The sequence below is a fragment of the Physeter macrocephalus genome, chromosome 16 (genome assembly GCF_002837175.3).
Source record: "Physeter macrocephalus isolate SW-GA chromosome 16, ASM283717v5, whole genome shotgun sequence".
In the NCBI taxonomy this organism is placed as follows: domain Eukaryota; kingdom Metazoa; phylum Chordata; class Mammalia; order Artiodactyla; family Physeteridae; genus Physeter; species Physeter macrocephalus.
The window spans coordinates 40,637,610-40,657,909 of record NC_041229.1 but is presented as its reverse complement, the minus strand read 5'-3'; the positions used below and the strand labels follow the sequence as shown (position 1 = coordinate 40,657,909).

The 20,300-nt window shown below is 44.1% G+C and overlaps 1 protein-coding gene across 1 annotated transcript; it reads left to right on the top strand.

The window, feature by feature from the left end:
• Nucleotides 1-1,067: 1,067 nt before the first annotated feature.
• MTNR1B (melatonin receptor 1B) lies at nucleotides 1,068-12,835 on the top strand. The gene is given in 4 exon segments (XM_007107131.3): nucleotides 1,068-1,331; nucleotides 11,937-12,127; nucleotides 12,129-12,342; nucleotides 12,345-12,835. Coding segments are annotated over 4 exon segments (1,119 nt in total). The 5' UTR covers nucleotides 1,068-1,108.
• Nucleotides 12,836-20,300: the final 7,465 nt, after the last annotated feature.

Below are 20,300 nucleotides of genomic sequence, written 5' to 3'. Positions count from 1 at the left end.
ATAATTCTTGCACAGATCTTTTTGTGGACATATGTTTCATTTTCTTTTCATTTCTGGTCCTAGGATGGTATATGTTTAATTCTATAAGAAACTACCAAACTACCAGGCACTTTAAAGTGGCTGTACCATTTTGCATTCTCATAAAAGCGATGTATGAGAGTTCCAGGTACTTTACTTCTTCAGCATATAGATAATCAGTCATTTTGATTCTAGTGATGCAAACAGAGCTTCAGACAGTGCTTGGCATAAATTTACCCTCAAGAGGGATGAGCAGTTGTTATTATCAGAGTAAAAGTGCTCAAACATTTTAAAGGAAGGGCATCTAAGTTCCTTCTTTTCTATAAGCATAGTGCACTCTTCTTCTTGTTCGAACCCCTCCAAAAACCACATTATAATAACCCCCAGTATTGACCATACATCTATTTAAGTATTATCATGTTTAAATAGATGCTCCTAAATCTATTTAAGTATTGTCATGGCTTTTTAAGGAGGACAGGGCAGAGACATCACCAATGCTTCCCACATAAACAGCAAGTGCTCAGTAAATAGCGCAGGTTCGTCTTTCTCCTGCAGCTGCCTAGAGTGTAACCCTCTCCCTTATTTTGCTCTGGGATCTGTCCCCATAGCCTGGAGTCACCACCTCTTTGGGGCTGTACAGCCCCATGGGGACCTCAAACCCTGCCCTTCTGACAACCAATCAGCAGGTCCCCGACGAACTGCACCTTTTCTAGTCCGAAAATCTGGGTGTCCCTAGACACAGCTTCTCTGACGGTGCGCTCAGGCACTGAGGCCCGAACTGGGCCAGGCACGTGCTGGGCTCCGGGTGGCAGCGCGGGGCGGCGCCGTCGCAGCTCCTCCTGAGCTACCGAGGGGGGGGGACGCTCTCCTTGGGCAACGCCTGCACCCCAAATCCTCCTCCCCTTCCTACGTTTTTTCTCCGTCCCTTGCCCATGTTTATCTCTTCCAGGTCCCTCCCCACCGGCCTCCTCCCTGGCCCGCGCGACCTGGGTAGGGAACGGGGCGGCAGGAGCGCCGGACTCGGCACTGCGCGCCCAGCCTGCGGAGAGACCGGGTGCGTGGTGGCTGGCGCGGTGCGGGAGGGTCCACGATGCCCGAGAACGGCTCCTTCGCCAACTGCTGCGAGGCGGGCGGCCGAGCGGAGAGCCGGGTCCGGACTGGGGCAGGAGGCGCGCGGCCCTCCGGGACCCCCCGGCCGCCCTGGGTGGCGCCCGCGCTGTCCGCCGAGCTCATCGTCACCACCGCGGTGGCCATCGTGGGCAACCTCCTGGTCGTCCTCTCGGTGCTCGGGAACCGCAAGCTCCGGAACGCAGGTGAGCGCCACGCCCGCTGCTGCGTCGGGCCCCTCTCTGGTGTCTGGTCTTGCCCCTGACCCTGATCCTGCAATCCGCCGCCTTGTCCCTCGTCAGGCCCCCGCGCCGCGTTCCCTTCTCTCTCACCAGTCCCCGAGTTTGGTCTTGAACTCAAAAGTTAGGGTGAGTTGCTGCCTTTCCCCGACTTGCGGCTCTAGCAAATGGACCAGGAAGCACCTGGCGCATCAGTGCCAGCGTGAATCGGGCAAAGGTTTTCTTGCGCACTTTTCGGCAGACCGGGGCGCTGTGGAAATCCAAGCGGCTGGAAGCTGTAGCTCTCCAAGGCGCTCCAATGTGTGCGGGTCCCCATGGTCCCCCTCCCTGGCCACAGAAATCTCACCATCTTCAACACCTCCCTCGCCTGCCAAGCACTGTGGTTCACGCAGTAGGTGCTTAATATTTGCTGAGACAATGAGTGAATTAACGGAAACGCTCCAGTGAATTTTCGTCCTAGACTTATCTCCTCATCTTGGTTCCAAACAAGAGAGTGTAAAAGCAGACATCTGCAGCCTCCGCTTGGATGGAGCTACATTGTTTTGCGATAACCGTGGTCTTTAATGAAGACAGGGAATCCGTAGGACTCAACGAAGATTAAAATAGTGATTTGGCAAAATAGTGTTGCAATCCTGAGAATATTTTTCCCCTTTCAATCCACTCTCTTTTCAACTTTCCCATACTCAGGTGTGCCAGGGAACAAAACCAGAGGGAGGGAGTCTCTAAACTCTGGTCCTGAGGGTCGCTGGAGCACACTGACCATTCCAGCTTGGGGAGAAGCTCAATGACCTGTTTGTCAATTTGTCATTTCCCAGTTTGGGTCTTAGGGGCAACTCAAATATTAGAGTGAATTAAAATGAAAAGGTAGCAGAAAGCCAATTATATAGCTTAAACATGCTTTTCTAAGGAGGCTGACCGTTCAGAAAGGCTATTTTTAACCAATTGTTATATATATTTTATGTGGCCCTGTGACTCCATGATTTTTATCTAAAGAACAAACAAAAAATAAAAATGTGAGCTTCTGTGCATAATATTGGAAACTTCGTATTATTAAGAAGAAGTAACTGTATGGTGACAGATGGTAGCTAGACTTATCGTAGTGATCATTTTGAAATGTTAAGAAGCATCAAGTCCCCTGTATTGTGCCCTAGGAACTTAGATATTGTTATAGGTTAATTACATTTCAAAAACAAAGAAGGAAACTCATAGACAAAGAGTGGATTTGTGGTTACCAGAGGCAGGAGCTGAGGGGAGAGAGAGAACTGGGAGAAGGCAGTCAAAAGGCGCAAACTTCCAGTTACGAGATAAATAAGTACTAGGGGTGTAATGTACAACAGGCTACATATAACTAACTCTGCTGTGTGTTACATATGAAAGTTGTTAAGAGAGTAGACCCTAGTTCTCATTACAAGGAAAAATGTCTTTTTTTCTATTTCTTTTTGTATCTATATGAGATGACGGATGTTCACTAAACTTATTGCGGTAATCATTTTATGGCGTATGTAAGTCAAGTCATCATGCTGTACACCTTAAGCTTATACAGTGCTGGATGTCAATTATATCTCAATAAAACTGGAAGAAAAAAAAGTAAGCTTTCTAACTCAGTCATTTCAGTAGTGGATTCTTGTATTATCTGCAGTAACTTTTTCAAGATATTATTGTGTCCTTTGAGTAGAGGCTTATCTACTAGGAAAGAGCAGGTTACTATCAGAAAGCTGTATTTAATGTTTCCAACCTATCGCCCTTTTGTAGCAGCCACAAGAATTCATTTCCTGCCCAGGGAGGCAAGGAGGAGGCAGGGCCTCTCTTCCTGACTAGCAGGGTGTTTAGAGGAGACCCGGTGGGCTGCCTACCACGGGCGGGGTGGCTGAAGGTTGAGGGTGCTTCTTCCTTTTGCCTGAAGGAGACAAACTTATTCTCCCCTCCTCCGTCCCGAGGAGAGCTGGCCTCTTCTGCTCTCCTAGCCAAGTTCATGGAAACCTTATTGATTTGGCCTGGGTGGGTCATGAGCAGGTTAAATTGCTGGCACACCGTATGTCCTATCCTTCCTAACTCCCTTTGAGTCTGCTACAGCCCAGCACCAGAAAAAATGTTAACACTTTATCTAAATGATATTAATTCCTGACACACTCATTAAAGGCTGTTCCGGTCACACAACCAATTTTTATTTGACCCGTGGCTTTATTGATGATAGTCATACATACTATGAAAAATCATAGTATTAATGTAAGCTAAATAACTTTGGCAGATTGAGATTTCAAAAGATGCCTGAAAGCCTACAGCAGTTTGAATACTTAGCACCCATTCCACTATTAATCAGGTCTTCTCTTACTGAAGAGTATGGACTTACTTTAAGAAACATTTATCTTAGAGCTTTCTCTAATTGAGTCTGGTTCCTTAATTCATCTCTCTTAAGAAGATAGGGCTGTGGCAATGAGAACACGTGTATTTCCAATGACTAAGGCACACAGCCCATATTGAAGTCACAGCAGCATTCTTAGCAGGTGTCAGTATCCTCTCCTTGACTATTACAGACCCAGTTTCTCTGTGCAGCAGACTCTCATCATTCATAACAGGGATGTTCCTGATAGCGGGGTAGGTGGTTAGATTAACTGTCCTTTTTGAGGGAGGGACTCCCCTGTCTTCAGGTTCTGCTGCTTGTGCTTTGGGTTGAATTTTTCAGAGATGGCACTAGAGCAAGGCAGACAGGAAGGGATGGAGGGAAGATGGGGGGCAGATTCAGGGCACTGCCCCAGCTTAGAAGGTAAGGCCAGGTGTGTGTTACACTCTTTGCTATGTTTCCAGAGCCTTACACATTGTGTGGCACTGGTGGCATTTCGTATTTCTCGGTGTGTGCTTTCTGGGGCCTGCCACACTTCAGGCTCTCCTGACAGCGTCTGAGGACGTTGTGCCTGCCACTGTCACTCACCCCCAGCCCAGACCTCACCAATGTTCATCCCTGTATTTTCTCTCTCTCCCTCTCCTGCTCTCACAGAACTCTCCTCCATCAAGTTCCTTCTCTCTCTTCCGTATTTTCAATTTCTATCTCTTTCCCTTTAGCTTACACACACACGCGCGCGCGCACACACACACACACACACACACACACACACACACACACAAAGGGGCTCCTTCGTTTAAGAGAAAAATTTCCTTGGTCTTATGTCTCCTTCTAACTTCAGGGCTACCTTTCTCCTTCTCTTTTTTTTTTTTTTTTTTTTTTTGCGGCCATGGCTCACGGACCCAGCCGCTCGGCGGCATGTGGGATCTTCCCGGACCGGGGCGCGAACCCGCGTCCCCTACATCGGCAGGCGGACTCTCAACCACTGCGCCACCAGGGAACCTCTCTCCTTCTCTTTTCAGCCAGACATCTTAATATAACAGTTTACATCCATTAATCACCTCATTGTTTCCCATTTCCCCCTCAGCCCCCTGGGGTCTGCCCTCATGGGAAATGCCCCTCTGTGCTGCGTGTGGCACTGAGGGCCACTCCCTCTTTGAGACCTTCCATTCCCTCGGCTTACCTGATGCTACTTTTTGGACCTCCTTCCTCTCTTCCTCTCTCAGACACCTGATCCCTGGGAGTCTTCTTTGGTTCCTTCATTCCCCAAGCCCTCCTGATTTTTGTCTCATAGCGTCTCTCCATTTCCCCTTTTCCTGCCCCCCTACTCCTACTACCCCAATTTACACCCTCAACCTCCCTTGAGCAAATCATGTCCATGGTCACCAGACAGCTTTCCCCACTCCTCTACCCTCCTTGTTACCACGGCCAGGGTCACCCCTGCCTCCAGGGACCACCCTCCATCTACAGAACGGTGTCCAGCTCCAGAGCACGGCTGGAACAAGCCTCCGGACCTGCCTAACCCCCTCAATGTCACAGACTTGTCTCACTTCTCCCACTCAATGCGACACGGTCTGCTGTCGCTCCCACACGGTCTGTGTTCTTTTTTCTTTTTAAATTGGGGTATAGTTTTACAATGTTCTTGTCAGTTTCTGCTGTACAATGAAGTGAATCAGCTATATTTACGCATATATCCCCTCCCTCTTGGACCTCCCTGCCCCCTGCCATCCCACCCATCTAGGTTGATGCTCTATCCTCATCTTGGCAAGCTCCCTGCCTCTTTTCGGCTATCGAATATCTCTTTCAAACCCCTTCCTCAGCTCCCCTGCGGGTTGTGGATTTTTATCATTCATAGCATAAAAGGTGTGGTTGCTGTCGTCCCCCACTCCCTGGCCCAGCCCAGGCTCCCGCATGCCCTCCCCATACAACACCTCCCTCACTGTATTGTTCTTAGTTTTTTTTTCCTCTCCCCACTGGACTGTGAGATCCTTGAGAGCAGAGACTTTTATTCCATTTCTAAAACTGAATAGAGATTTGCTGAAACCAACTGAAGTGGACAAGATACCAGGAAAGCGGTGAGACAGAAGGTATTAATTTTGCTTCATGAGGTGAGGTCTACCCAGCACCCCTCATGCCATCAGTACAATTCTCATGGAACTGAATTGCTCTGAGCACTGAAAGCCCAAAGTTCACCTCAATCTTGTCCTCGGACACTGACTGGCACCTGCACTAGGGGTGTATCTTGATCCCTGCTGTTCCTGTGTGGCCAGTGGGCTCCCTAAAATTGTGCGCCAGTGACTCCTTAGGGAGTTTGTCTTTTTAAAAAATTTTTATTGCCGTATAGTTGATTGACAATGTTGTGTTAGTTGCAGGTATAGAGCAAAGTGCATTAGTTATGCATATATATATCCACTCTTTTTTTTTTAAGATTTTTTTCCCCATATAGGTCATTACAGAGTATTGAGTAGAGTTCCCTGTGCTATACAGCAGGTTCTTACTAGTTATCTATTTTATTTATAGTAGTGTGTATATGCCTCTTGCCAGTCTGGCTGGAGGCTGCCCGCTTTAAACTGCCTGTAAAATTGAGCCTCCTGCCCTTACCTGCACCATCCTGACTGTCAGCTATACAGAAGAGAGCTGAGAGAAACGTGTCCTTACTGTAACATCGAGATAGTCTCCATCAGCAAGGGGAAAGCACAATAGCATTCATGGTTCTTGGCCCATCAGCACAGGGACCCTAATTTCCCTGGTGATGATCAGGAGCCATGGCCTGACAATGGATTCTTGTACTGCAGACGGATTAAGAGGCTGTCGGAGAGGTGTTTTTAGTGAGCGGATGCATATCCATACCTAGGACATCCCTGTGATTTGTAAGGAAGAAGGATGTGGACTATTTGACAGGAAAACATGGAGGATCTGCTTGCTGAACACCTAGGTCCTTGTCCGGAATCCACTCTGTCCTCTGGATGCCCAGCGATGCTTAGAGTCTGCATCATCTCTTATCCAGAACCGGTGACTGCATCGCAGGCTTCCTGATGGGGATTTTCAGCCTGGCACATGTTGGCATCCCCAGTTACATTAGAGCAGAGCCCGCCATGCGGCCCCTTTTCCTCCCACTTGTTGATCGAGGAGGTAAATGATGATTGAATAAGCAGGCTGGCCCTAGGCAAAAGCTCTTGAAAGGCCTGGAGGAAATATTTAATAGACCCACAGCCCCTGCCCTTCAGGTGTTACAAGGTAAAGTGGAGCCCACTTCATCCAGGCTCTATCCTACCACTGAATACTGCTGGAGATGCCCCTTGGTGACAGGCGTCTTTTAACCTGCTTGAGCTTTCGGGCTTCGGAGGGCTTCTTATCAGCTGAAAACCAAACTGGGCTACATTGGACTCCTTCCCTGATATTGCCTGAACTTTCCAACTTCACATTTTGGCTCTAAATACTTACTTTCTCTTTACCAGGCAAAAATGAAAGCATTTTAAATCTCTTAATTATGTCTTTAGCCAAATAATCAGGAAAGCGCATAATCCTCGTTAATTCCTCCCATAGAGTCCTTAGCAGCCCCACGTGTGAACACTTTCACGTTAGACTGCCTTTTTCTTCCCCTGCACAAAGTCGGAGTCTGTATTCAGCATGATATGCAGCAAAACTCAGAAGATCCTGATGCTGCTGTTCGGTCTTACAGTTTAAAATACTTATGGCTGAAAGAGGGAAAGTTAGGGAGTTGGGAAGTAAAGTTGCAGTTCTGAGGGTGTTTACACTCTAGATGCAATGTCCTAATTTCTTCATCGCCCTCCCCCTATAGGACTTCTCACATCTTGTCTCCCAGGGGGCTTAGTCCAACCTTATGAGCCTCTTTCTTGTTCTTTGTAATAATAATATAAAACTGTTATAATTGTATATAATTATAATAATATAAAAACTAATAATACTATAAATAATAATGCAGCTGATAATATAAAAATTACAATAATAATAGCTAAGATTGTTATGTGTAAGGTTAGCAGATGCAAACTATTATATATAGAATGGATCAACAACAAGGGCCTACTGTATAGCACAGGGAACTATATTCAATATCCTGTGATTAAACCATAATAGAAAAGAATATAAAAAAGGACGTATATACTTATGTATAACTGAATCGCTTTGCTGTAGAGCAGACATTAACACAACATTGTAAATCAACTATACTCCAATGAAGGAAAGATTGCTATTTGCTTATTATGTGTCAGATACAAGCCTCTCTCATTTAAAAGAGAGAGAAAGAGAAAAGAAAAAAAAAATATCTTACACAATCTTTCCATCAAAGGATAGCCCTTTCCAAGTACCAGTCCATTTCTCTCCATTTCTCTGGAAGGCAAAGCTGGTTGGGAGGGCAGCCTCCAGTGCAAAAGTTTTTCCTCTAACACTCAACAGAATTCGCCCTTGCTAACTAACATCACTGCTGATCTAACTGGCAGGTGACATGGGCACTTTTCTGCCCTTTCTCATTCTTGTGGATGACCAAAAACTCTACACCCTTAATCCCTTTGACATTTCTTTTTCCTGGTTTCCTCTTGTTTCTCTTTTTGCCTTTTCTCCCTCTTTCTCTGTTCACATATTCTGAGTGTTGGTTTCTTGATCTGTAAAATGGAAATCATGCAATCAACCTTAAAGGATTCTTGCGAGAAACCATTGAGTCAGTTTTACGTGAATGCACATTATAAACATCAAGGTACTATACCAATTGTGGGTTGTTTTTTTTGTTGTTGTTATAACTAAGTGTAATTAAAGTAATAAAATGCTTCCGTAAGAGTTTCCAAGCAATGCCTTGATGGTTATGGAATATGATTTTGTAATAAGCATCTCAGTTAATTATTTAAATGGATGCTTATTCTCTTAAATATATTTTATTCTTTTAAGTGGTTAAAATACCCCCATCATATTTTTTTTATATTATTAGCTTGCTTAGTAATCCTTTTCTTTTTAAATTAACGTGATGTTAGATTTCCACTCAGCCCTTGTATGATTCATCCACACGCTCCAGGGTTTTCACAAACAATGTGATTTGGGAAGAAAACAATCTCCACCCTCAAAGGATTTGGGAATCTAATTAGGAGCTTATGTTAATATAAAAGTGCATTGTTTTAGTATTTGTGAGGAAGTCACACGTTTAAGAAATTATCTGTTCAGGTATTTCAAATGCTTATCCCAGAATATAACTCACAAGTATATCTCACATTCGTTTGGAGACTGTTATTATGTCTTAAATTTTTTCCCATGCAGGATCCTATTTGAGGTGAACAGCCATCCTGGGATGGAGGCAGGCCTGTGACAAGGGCCATTGTGATTTTGTCCTGCCCCTTGCTGAATTGTCCTGCTTGACCAGCCCCATCCTCCAGTACTGCCCTCAGCCCCAAGACGACTTAGTTCTTCCCCACTGCTCCCACCACCTCGTGCTAGCCTCCAACCCAGCTCTCACCACACTGAAGAGCCACTGTTTCTGTGTCTCTTTCCCCAACAGCACTGTTAGCATCTCAATGGCAGGGGCGTGTCTTTCACCCATCACTGCGCCCTACCCAAGTGTGATAGGTGCTCAATAAATATATTACGCGTTTGAGCAAGTGGAGGATGGAAGAAGACTTCAAGGCATGGAAAGTTTAACCCTGTTAGAAATGATAGATTATCTGCTTACTTCCCTATTGTAACACTCATCATGTCTTGATTTTATTGAATTGTCTCCTCTATGAGACCACGAGCTTTGTAAGAGGAGGGGATGTGTCTCTCTTGCTCACCATGCCCCAGCATAGGCCAGAGCCAATACCTAGTAAATACTCAGCAATATTTGTTGAACAAATGACTCAATGACTATCTATTTCTACATTGCCAGTTTGAGCTCAATGACCAGAGACAATTTAAAACCAAGAAATTCCTCTAGGAAAATAGGTTGGGTACAGGGAAGAGCAAGATAAAGGTAGCTTTATCTTCCAGAATTCTCCTATCTGATGAAAACTAGATAGCTGAACATCTGCTGGCTCTTTCTCAGATTTCCAGATTCCCATTAAGGACTAGATTTCCCAAAAAGAAGGAGAAAGTAGGCCAGGGGGGAGGGGATTATGGTGGCTGCATGTGTGGAGGGATGTGCTTTGTATATGAATGCAAAGGGAAGGGAGTTCCATATTAGTACAAAACCTTGTTGTTGAGGTCTGTCTCCACTAATACACCCTGTCCGATAGAGGCAGATGGAAGTAAGTCACGCCAAGACTCGTGATATAAATATTCATTAGAAGGCTGTGCACCAGATGATGAGCAGTGCTGTGTGTCCTGGTTGATTTCTCACCTGCCTGGGGAAAACATGAATAGAGAACTCACTCTCCCTTTAACTGTCATCTAGACAGGGTCTGGCTTCTTACAGATGGGAAACAAAGCAAGAATTTTATTCGTCTAACTTGGAATTGTGTCAAGAAAGGAGACGGTATGACGTCTGAGGGCAGATAGATCTACAGCAGAAACTGGTTGATTTCAGCCTTATAGGAACCCCAGGAGTAATGGGGGAGAGTAATTGAAACACTTTCCACGTGGAGTTGAATGTGTTCTTCCCACTATTTACAAGCTGTTTGCCAGCTTCTGAGGCATTATTAGGGGATGAGCCACATTAACACGGAAGAGCTTGACTTGCTTTCCCAGGAACAGCTGGCTGAGCTGGCACCCGCCCCCAGCCGCTCTTGACTTTCTCCACATGTGCTTGCAAGGGCCAAAAGCTTCTTTGCCGCTCAGCCAGGAAGCCAGTGGGCGCTGCAGAGACCAGTATTCCCATGTGGGAAATAAGGGATTTTCTTCACAGAAATAATCATGTGGAATGTGTGGGAGGAGGGGGAAGGAGGGCTCCAAAAGAAAAGAAGGGAACGGAAGAAACAATAGTCACAGAGAAAAGAAGTTCAGTGACTAGGTCAAGTTCAAAGTGGCAGGACTGAGATTACCCCAGATCACTCCAACTTCCAGCGCCACTTCCCAATGTCAAAACAACATTTATTTTTTTTTTTTTGAGAAGTCTCCATACTGTTTTCCACAATGGCTGCATCAGTTTACATTCCCACCAACAGTGTACGAGGGTTCCCTTTTCTCCACACCCTTGCCAGCATTTGTTATTTGTGTTCTTTTTAATCATAGCCATTCTGACAAATGTCAGGTGATATCTCATTGTGGTTTTGATTTGCATTTCCCTGATGATTAGTGATGTTGAGCATCTTTTCATGTGCCTGTTGGCCATTTGGATGTCTTCTTTGGAAAAACGTCTATTCAGGTCTTCTGCCCATTTTTTTGATCAGGTTGTTTGTTTTTTTGATATTGAGTTGCATGAGCTATTTATATTTTGGGTATTAACCCCTTATCGGACATATCATTTGCAAATAATTTTCTCCCATTCAGTAGGCTGCCCGTAAGATCCAGCAGTTCCACTGCTGGGTATATATCCCCCCAGAAAGAAAACACTATTTTAAAAAGATACATGCACCCCAATGTTCATAGCAGCATTATTTACAGTTACCAAGGTATGGAAGCAACCTATGTGTCTATCAACAGATGAAAGGATAAAAAAGATGTGGTGTATACACACACACACACACACACACACACACACACACACACACACACACACACACACACACACACACACACTGGAATATTACTCAGAATATTACTCCCAGGGAGCTAACAGATGTCTTTTCGGTCAGCTCTAAGTGGAGTTACCCCAAGCATCTGAGGCCAAAATAGGCACTTCAAGAAGGCTGCTTGTTGTGGGTCTTGCAGCTTCCCAGGGGCACATCCTATGGAGTCTTCCCTGAGATGGGTTGAGACTGTGTGTCAGGACAGGGAGGGCTGGGAACGCCCTTTCTCTACCTTGTGGGTTTGCATGTAGCTGCAAGTACAGAGTCTGCTTCACCTGAGGGTCTGACTCAGGGGAACTCCCCGCTGAGTGGCTCTGAAGCTCCCTTCTTCCAAACCCCCTTGAAGCCAGACCACAGCCTGACTTTTCTGGTTGCTGTGCCTTCTGGATCCTTTCCCTCTGCCTGATGCTTTGGACCCCTGAGGTAGTCACAGCAGCCTCCGCAGAGTACCCACAGACATATGGTGGCGGTGGCGCATCAATGTCCTGGGAGAGTCCCTCCTGTGAAGGACAAAGTCTAGAATATTCTACAGAATAGAGATCGTGGGGTTTCGTCCTGACTCTAGCTTCCTGTTTCCTGCTCGAGGTAATTTGTTCTTGGTGAGTCTGGCATTGGCTGACCTGGCCTTGTACCCCTACCCGCTAATCCTCTTGGCCATCTTCCAAGACAGCTGGGCCCTGGGGGAGGCGCGCTGCAAGGCCAACGCCTTTGTGATGGGCCTGAGCGTCATCGGCTCCGTCTTCGACATCACCGCCATCGCCATTAACCGCTACTGCTTACGTCTGCCACAGCGTGACCTAACACCGCATCTACTGCCACTGGCACACCCCCCTCTACATCTGCCTTGTCTGGCTCCTCACCTTGCTGGCCCTGGTCCCCAGCTTCTTCATGGGGTCCCTGGAGTATGACCCACGCATCTACTCCTGCACCTTCATCCAGACGGCCAGTGCCCGGTGCACGGTGGCAGTGGTGGTCGTCCACTTCCTCCCTCCGTGGCTGTTGTGTGCTTCTGTTACCTGCGCATCTGGGTGCTGGTGCTCCAGGCCTGCAGGAAGGTCAAGTAGGAGGACAATCCATGCCCGTGGTGCAGTAACATCCGGAGTTTTCTGACCACGTTCGTGGTGTTTGTGATCTTCACCATCTGCTGGGCACCGCTGAACTGCATCGGCCTTGCTGTGGCCATCGACTCAGAAGTGGCTCCCCAGGTCCCAGAGGGCCTCTTTGTCACTAGCTACTTCCTGGTTTACTTCAACAGCTGCCTTAATGCCATCGTCTATGGGATCCTGAACCAGAACTTCTGCAGGGGATACAAGAGGATCGTCTCTGCCCTCTGGAACCCATGGCACTACCTGCAGGACTCTTCCAAGGGCAGCCAGGCAGAAGGGCCAGAAAGCCAAGCTCCCCCAGTGGTTAACATCCAGCCCCCTGTCCAGGCAGATGCTCTCTTGCCTGATCCCCGGCCAGGCGACAAACTCATGAAATGATGGGAGTGAATCTGCTCCAACGGTGAGATCAGGCGGCCTCCTGGACCATGCCAGCCATTCACGGGACAGCACACGGCTTGCGGAACTTCATCCTGTGGGCAAGAAGCCCATCAACACCCTTGGTTCAGGTTGGTCAGAGACACCTGCAGGCACTGGGGGCCACGTCCCAGCAAGCACAGCTATGGACCTGACAGACCTGCTCTCCCGGGTGCACTGGGGCTTAGCGCAGACAAGGGCCAAGAAAGGAACAGAATGTGGAGGGACCTGGGGTGGAAGAGGCCCGTTCCTTCCCACGGGCTGCCCTCTTGTCCTCCTGCTTTGGCCTCCTTGCTGCTTTCGCTCTTTCCCCTGAGAGTGGATATCTCCTCTGTTAGCAAGGACGGAAGATCAAGCTCTGCAGTGCTGGTAGCTCTGCAGGGCTCTGGGGGCTGGCGTGGTGCAGAGGGTAAGCATCCTGCACTCTCTGCCGCTGACCTTCCGTACATATACGTGTGTGCGCGTGTGCAGGCGTATACACACACACACGCGCACATACCACCCTATATGCACTGTACACACCACCCACATCACACTGTACACACACACACACACACACACACACACACACACACACTCCTCAGGCATCTGGAGTCTGCCAGGCTCCCTTTCTTGGTTCCACCCTGTTCAAGCTGTGTGACTGGGATAGGTCCCCTAACCGCTGTTTTCCTCAGTTTACAGCCCTTAAAACGGAGACCGTGCTGCTGGCTGCCTCCCGGGGTCGTGTGAGGAGTTGCTGCGATGATACTGTTCAAGAGCTGAGGACCGTGGCTGTCAGTCAGTTATCATTCCCTCTTATTATTATCCTAACTACTTAAAATGAAAGGTAACCTTGAAGGAGAGAAGTAGTGACACACAAAGACAGGGAGGGGGGGAAGAGGATGGGAAGGTGTGGGTGGAGGTGCGAACAGCTGCATCTCAGTTCCTTCCTCAGGCTGTGTACATTCCCGGGTTTTCTTTTTCTTTTTCCAAAACTTAATAACATTGGAATATTATTATTAAACATTCGGTAATCATATTTAAACACTTGACATTTCAGAGGAGGGACAGTTAGTCTTCATTGTAGCTGTTAGATTGTTCTAGCAGTCAGTAAAACACACATCTGGGATACCAGGTAGATGCTCACTTTTCAAGTGAAAAACTGAGATTGGTAGAGAAGCAAAACATCGCGAGGGTGATAGCTTATCTTTTCGAACGCTTTCTTTTCTTCATATTCTTCTTTTTGTTTTAATTTACTTACTTATTTTTATTGAAGTATAGTGGATTTACAATGTTGTGTTAGTTTCAGGTGTTCAGCAATCAGGCTTTCTATCTGTAGACATCTCGGGTCCTCATTTGGCACCAATGGATTTAGCCTCCTTCTTCGATTCCACAAACATGAGTTGAGTGCCCTTTGCCGGTGGGCCCAGAGTGGGGAGCAAAAGGCCTGTTGGCCGCCCTCTGGGTGGTCAGTGTCTGCTAAGGTTTTCAGATCAGCGAACATTCATGGGGTGTTTGCTTGTATCAGGCGGGGTAGTAAGTGCTGGATATGCATTATCTCATTTAGTTCTTACAAAACTCTTTGAAAAGATATTATCCACGTTTATACTAAGAAACTGAAACTTAAAGAAGTGACGTGACTTCCCGAGTTCAGAGCTGTTGAGTTCAAAGGTAGGTGTGGAGCCCCGGTCTGTCTGGCAGTAGCACCCCCTTCTGCCTGCCCCCAAGACACACACCTCGGAATGTGTGGCAGGAGCAAAGCAGAGTGGGCAAAGTACCCAAATTCAGGAGGTAACTGGGGTATCCAGGGAGACAGAAAAGTTGCCTCAGGCAGCCGCTGCTTTGCAGAACGAAGAGCCCAGAATGCTGACTTCAGTGTCAGGCTAGATGTTCTCACTCCCCTTATAATGTGAGGAATTAGGATGGGGGCTGTGCCTAGTCACTGGGTCACCACCTAGGAGCTTGTTAAACAGGAATACGCTCCGGGCTCCACCCAAAATGTGTCGACTGCGGAGATCTTGGGAAGGGTCTGGGAATCTGATTCTGACCCTGGTGGTCTTCAACCAGACTGTTAGGAATGTAGGTGTTCCAGCCCTGGTTACCTGCAGGTTGGGATCCATCTACCTGGTGTGGAGAGTCCCGTCCAAGGAGGCCTCCCAGTCCAGAACTCAGGCTGAGAGAAAAACCAGGAGCCTAAGTCTTCTCCCTGGGCTGCAGCCACTATTCTTGTCTCTGGGTGGAGCCTGTGCTGACCGGGTCTGGCATGGGTTTGCTCTCTGTTCTCCAAGTCTCCTACCCCCTGGCACCAACTATAGGTGTTGGCCCATCACTCCTGACATGGAGGCAATGGGGTGACCCCCAGCTGCTCCCCTTAGCCCTATCTTTTAGCTCCAGGTTAAGTGTATGGTACAGGATCAATGAATACAGTTGAAGGAACAAAAGCTCGCTTCAGTTTGCCGGACCCACAGCTGTCACCTGGTTTGCCAGGGCTCAGCACTGACAGTCCACTAACTGGGACCTTTTCTTGTTTCCATAGGTTTCAGTGGCGGTGGTCCAGGAGCCGAGAGAATGAAGGGGCATATGGAAAACCCATGGCATCAGGCACGTACATGCTCACGGGGAATGGCTTCACACTGTGGACTCTGATTTTAAATAAAGACAATTTTGCTGCAATAGTGTGAGAACTCTGTTCACCCTCTACCTCTTTGATGCTGGAGAATCTGGTCAAAGATACCACCTTGCAACCTTCCTTCCCATCTGTGTTAGTTTGCTGGGGCCAGTGTGAGAAAGTACCACAGAGCAGGTGGCTTAATCCCAAGAAAACCCTGTTCCTACCTTCAGAATGTTTGAGGCTAGTGTGGAACAGAATCTAACTAAAGCTGCAAGAATAGACCTGGGTAACTACGGGTTAGACTGAGGCAGGAACCGCCCCCACCGCCACTGCCCCCGCCACATGCACACACACACCAGAAGCTTGACAGAACAGATGTGCCCTTTTCTGGGGATAAGTTGTTTTTATTTCAGTTTTAACTGCTCTTTTCGCAAAATGGCTGGCATACCAAAAACCAAAAAAATATGAGACACGCAAAGAGGGAAGGAAATTCAACCCCTGGACAAGAGAAGAATCATCCATAGAAGGAGACCCAGAGATGGTGCAAATGTTGGAATTGGAAGATAAAGACTTGAAAATAACTGTAAAAAGTATGTTAAAGGATGTAGTAGAAAAGGTGGACAACATGTGTGAAGGGGAATTTTAGCACAGAAATGAAAATTATGTTTAAAAATGGAAATGTTGAAATAAATACTGTGATAACAGGTACGAAAAGTTTACTTGAAGGGCTTAACAGAAAACTGGACAGAGCAGAGTAAAGGAAATAAAGCAAAACTGGCAAAGAAAAAGGGGACCTGGGGGAAATCTGGAGGAAAACAGGTGCCATCTTCCAAGAGTCATCTCCTAGTAGAACCACACAGGAAACAATTATTCCAGCAACAAATTATTATAACACAGGACTTCCCTGGTGGTCCAGTGGTTAAGACTCTGTGCTTCCACTGCAGGGAGCACAGGTTCAATCCCTGGTGGGGGAACTAAATCCTGCATGCCACATGACATGGCCAAAAAAAACCACCTTATTATAATACACATGAAGCGCTGTCTCCCAGGGAACCTTGCCTGAGCTAAGGTGTTCAGGGTTTTTATTGGAGCTCAGGCACATAGACACCCTGTGCTTAGCATGAACCAAAACTCCAGATTCCCCAAAAGGAAGCTGGTGGTCATCACTAGAAGCATTATTTGTATAAACAATTTCAGTACAATGAGCCACTCTTTCAATTATCAAATGGTGAGAACCCTCTTGAAATCCAAATTCCCAGATGGGAGTCAAGGGCCAACCTCACAAACAGACCTTTCTAAGGATGGCAGTCTCAGACTTGCTATGTTAACTCTTTTCTGCACATTCCCTAATTGCAAATTAAGTACATACGTCTAAAAAACCATAGACCAAAGAAAAATCACAAGGGAAATAAAGTATTTTGAACTGAATGATAATGTAGAAAGTAATGTATCAGAATTTGTGGAATGAAGCTAAAGCAACACTTAGAGTGATTGTGACTTTAAAGGCCTATATCATAAAAGAAAAAAAGATATGAAATCAATAATCTAAGTTTTCACCCTTAGTGAGACCTATTAAGAAAAAGAGAGTGAAAGAGGACAGATAAATAAACAAGTTACAAATATCAGGAACAAAAGAGGGAGAATTACTATAGATTCTAAAGACATTAAAAGATAATAAGACAATTATGAATAACATTATGCCAATAGATTTAACAACTTAGAAATAACGGATAAAGTCAATGAAAGCCACAGATTATCAAAACTGATAAATGGTGAAACAGAAAATTTGAAAATCTCTGCATCTATTAAAGAAATTGAATTTGCAATTAAAAAAATCTTCCCACATAGAAAACTACTGGCCCGCATAATTTAACTTGTGAATTCTATCGAACATTTAAGAAAGAAATAATACTAACCTTACACACATATAAAATAGTGGAAGAGAAAACATTTCCCAATGTATTTTGTGAAACCATCATAACCCTTATAGCACACAATGTCATTAGAAAAAGAGAAAAAATTACGTGCAGAAAAGAAAAATAATATCCTGCATAAACAAAGATGCAAAAATCCATAATAATATATTAACAAATTGATTCCAAAAATATACAAAAAAGATAATACATCATGATCAAGGTGGTGGTGGGGGGTTCTCCAGGAATATAAAGTTGATTTTTACATTTGAAAATCAAAGTATTGATAATTTATAATATTAATAGAACAAAAGAGAAAATTATCTCAAAAGATGCAAAAATTCATTTTACACCATTCAACCTTTATTCATGATAACAACTTTTGGAAAACTAGGAGTAGAAGGGAATTTCCTCAATCTGGTAAAGGGTATCTTTGAAAAGCCTACAACTAATAGCATACTTTGTGGTGAAACCATGAATGTTTTTCCCCTAAGACAAAACAAGAATATCTACTCTTTCATTGTTTTGCTGGAAGTCCTAACATTACAATAAGTCAAGAAAAAGAAACAAAAGTCACACATATTGTAAAAAGAAGTAAAACTGTCTTTATTCTCAGATTACATAATTATATATGTCAAAAACCCTATGGAAACTTAAAAAAAAAAAGCTACCAAAATTAGTAAGTGAATTTAGTAAGGTCACATGATACAGGGTAAATATTTTTTGAATCTATAGTTTTTCTGTAGACTACCAATGATAAATTTAAAATAAAATTTTAAAACAATACTATTTGCAATAACACAAAAATAAACACAGAATTAATCAAACAAAGTATGTACAAAGCCTCTATACTGAGCACTACAGAATACTGCAGAGCAAAAGTAAGGAAGACCTAAATCAATGGAGAGATATACTATGTTCTTGGATTAGAAAAATATTGTTAAAATACCTATTTAAAAAATTCTTCTACCGATTCAATGAAATCCCAGTCTAAATCCTAGCAAGATTTTTTGAAAATATTAGCAATCTGATTCTAAAATTTATATTTAAATGCAGATGATGTAGAATAACCAAAACAATCAACTAACATTATCCGATTTCAAGTTGTGTTATAAAGCAACATTAATAAATTCAGTGTGGTTTTGGCATACGGATAAGCAAATAGATCAACAGAACAGAATAGAATCAAGAAATAAACTCATCCATACATGGTCAATTGATTTTCAACCAAACCACCAAGTCTGTTCAATAGGAAAGTAGACTCTTTTTAACAAATGGTGATGGAACAACTGGATATTAGTAAGGAAAGAGCAAACAAAACTTCAATCCCTCCCTTACTCAGTACACAAAAATAATTCAAGATAGATTATAGCCTGAACTGTAAAAGATATAATGATAAAGATTCTAGAACACTACACAGGAGAGTATCTTTATGCCTTTGGGGTAGGCAAAATTTTCTTAGCCAAGACATAAAAGAACTAACTATATAGTCTTCATTATGATACATCAGACTTTATCAAAATTAAAAATGTCTGCTTATCAAAAGATACTATTAAGAAAATAAATAGATTGGGAAAAATATTTAAAATACATATACCTGACAGAGAGATTGTATACATAATATATAAAGAACACCTACTATTCAACATAAAAAGACAAACAGCCAAATTAAAAATGGACAAAAGAAAATAATGAATCAACATAAATCTCACTCTTTATAGAAAAATCAAGTCAAAATTGATCACAGATTTAAATGTAAAATATAAAACTATAAAACTTTTAGGAAAAAATAGGAGAAAATCTTTGAGATTTGGGGCTAGGCTAAGAGTTCTTAGACTTGGCACTAAAAGCACAATACATAAAAGAAAAAAATAGGTAAATTAGACCTCATCAAAATGAAAATTTTGCTCCATGAAAGACCCTGTTAAGAGGATAAAAGGACAAGCTATAGACTGGGAGAAAATATTTGCAAACCACATATCTGACAAAGGACTAGCATTTAGAGCATATATAAAGAATTTTCAAAACTCAACAGCAAAACACTAAACATTTTAATTAGGACATGGAAAAAAACCCCAGAAATCTCACCAAAGAGGATATATAGATGGCAAATAAGCACATGAAAAGATGTTCAACATCATTAGCCGTTAGAGAAATGAAATTAAAACCACAATGATATATCACCACATACCTATTAGAATGGTTAAAATAAAAAATAGTTAACACCAAATGTTGGTGAGTGTGCAGAGAAACTGGATCATGTATACATTGCTGGTGGGAATGTAAAATGGTACCACCATTCTGGAAAACAGTTTGCAGATCCTTATAAACTAACCATGCTGTTATCATATGACCCAATAATTGCACTCCTGGGCATTTATCCCAGAGAAATGCAAACTAATGTCACACAAAAGCCTGTACACAAATGATCATAGTAGCTTTATTCATAATAGTGAAAAGTCTGAAAACAAACCAAACGTCTCTCAGTGAGTAAATGCTTAAGCACACTGTGGTACATCTAGACCATGTAATACTACTTACTAACAGTAAACAGGAACAAACTATTGATACAAAGAACTTGGACATATCTCCAGAGATTTTTGCTAAGTGAAAAAAAATCCTCGAAGGTTACATACTGTATGATTCCATTTCTATAGCACTTTTTAAATGGCAAAAATTTATAAATGGAGAACAGATTAGTGCTTGCAGAGTTTAGGGACAGGGTGAGAACGGTTGGAGGGAGGTGGATATGGTTATGAGAGACCAACACAAGGGATCCTTGTGATGATGAAGCTGTTCTGCTTCTTAACTGTGATAGTGGATAAAGGAAACTACACATGTTATAAAACTAAACACACACACACAAATGAGTATATGTACAAATGGGGAAATCTGCATATGATGGGTGCTCTGTAGCAATGTCAGT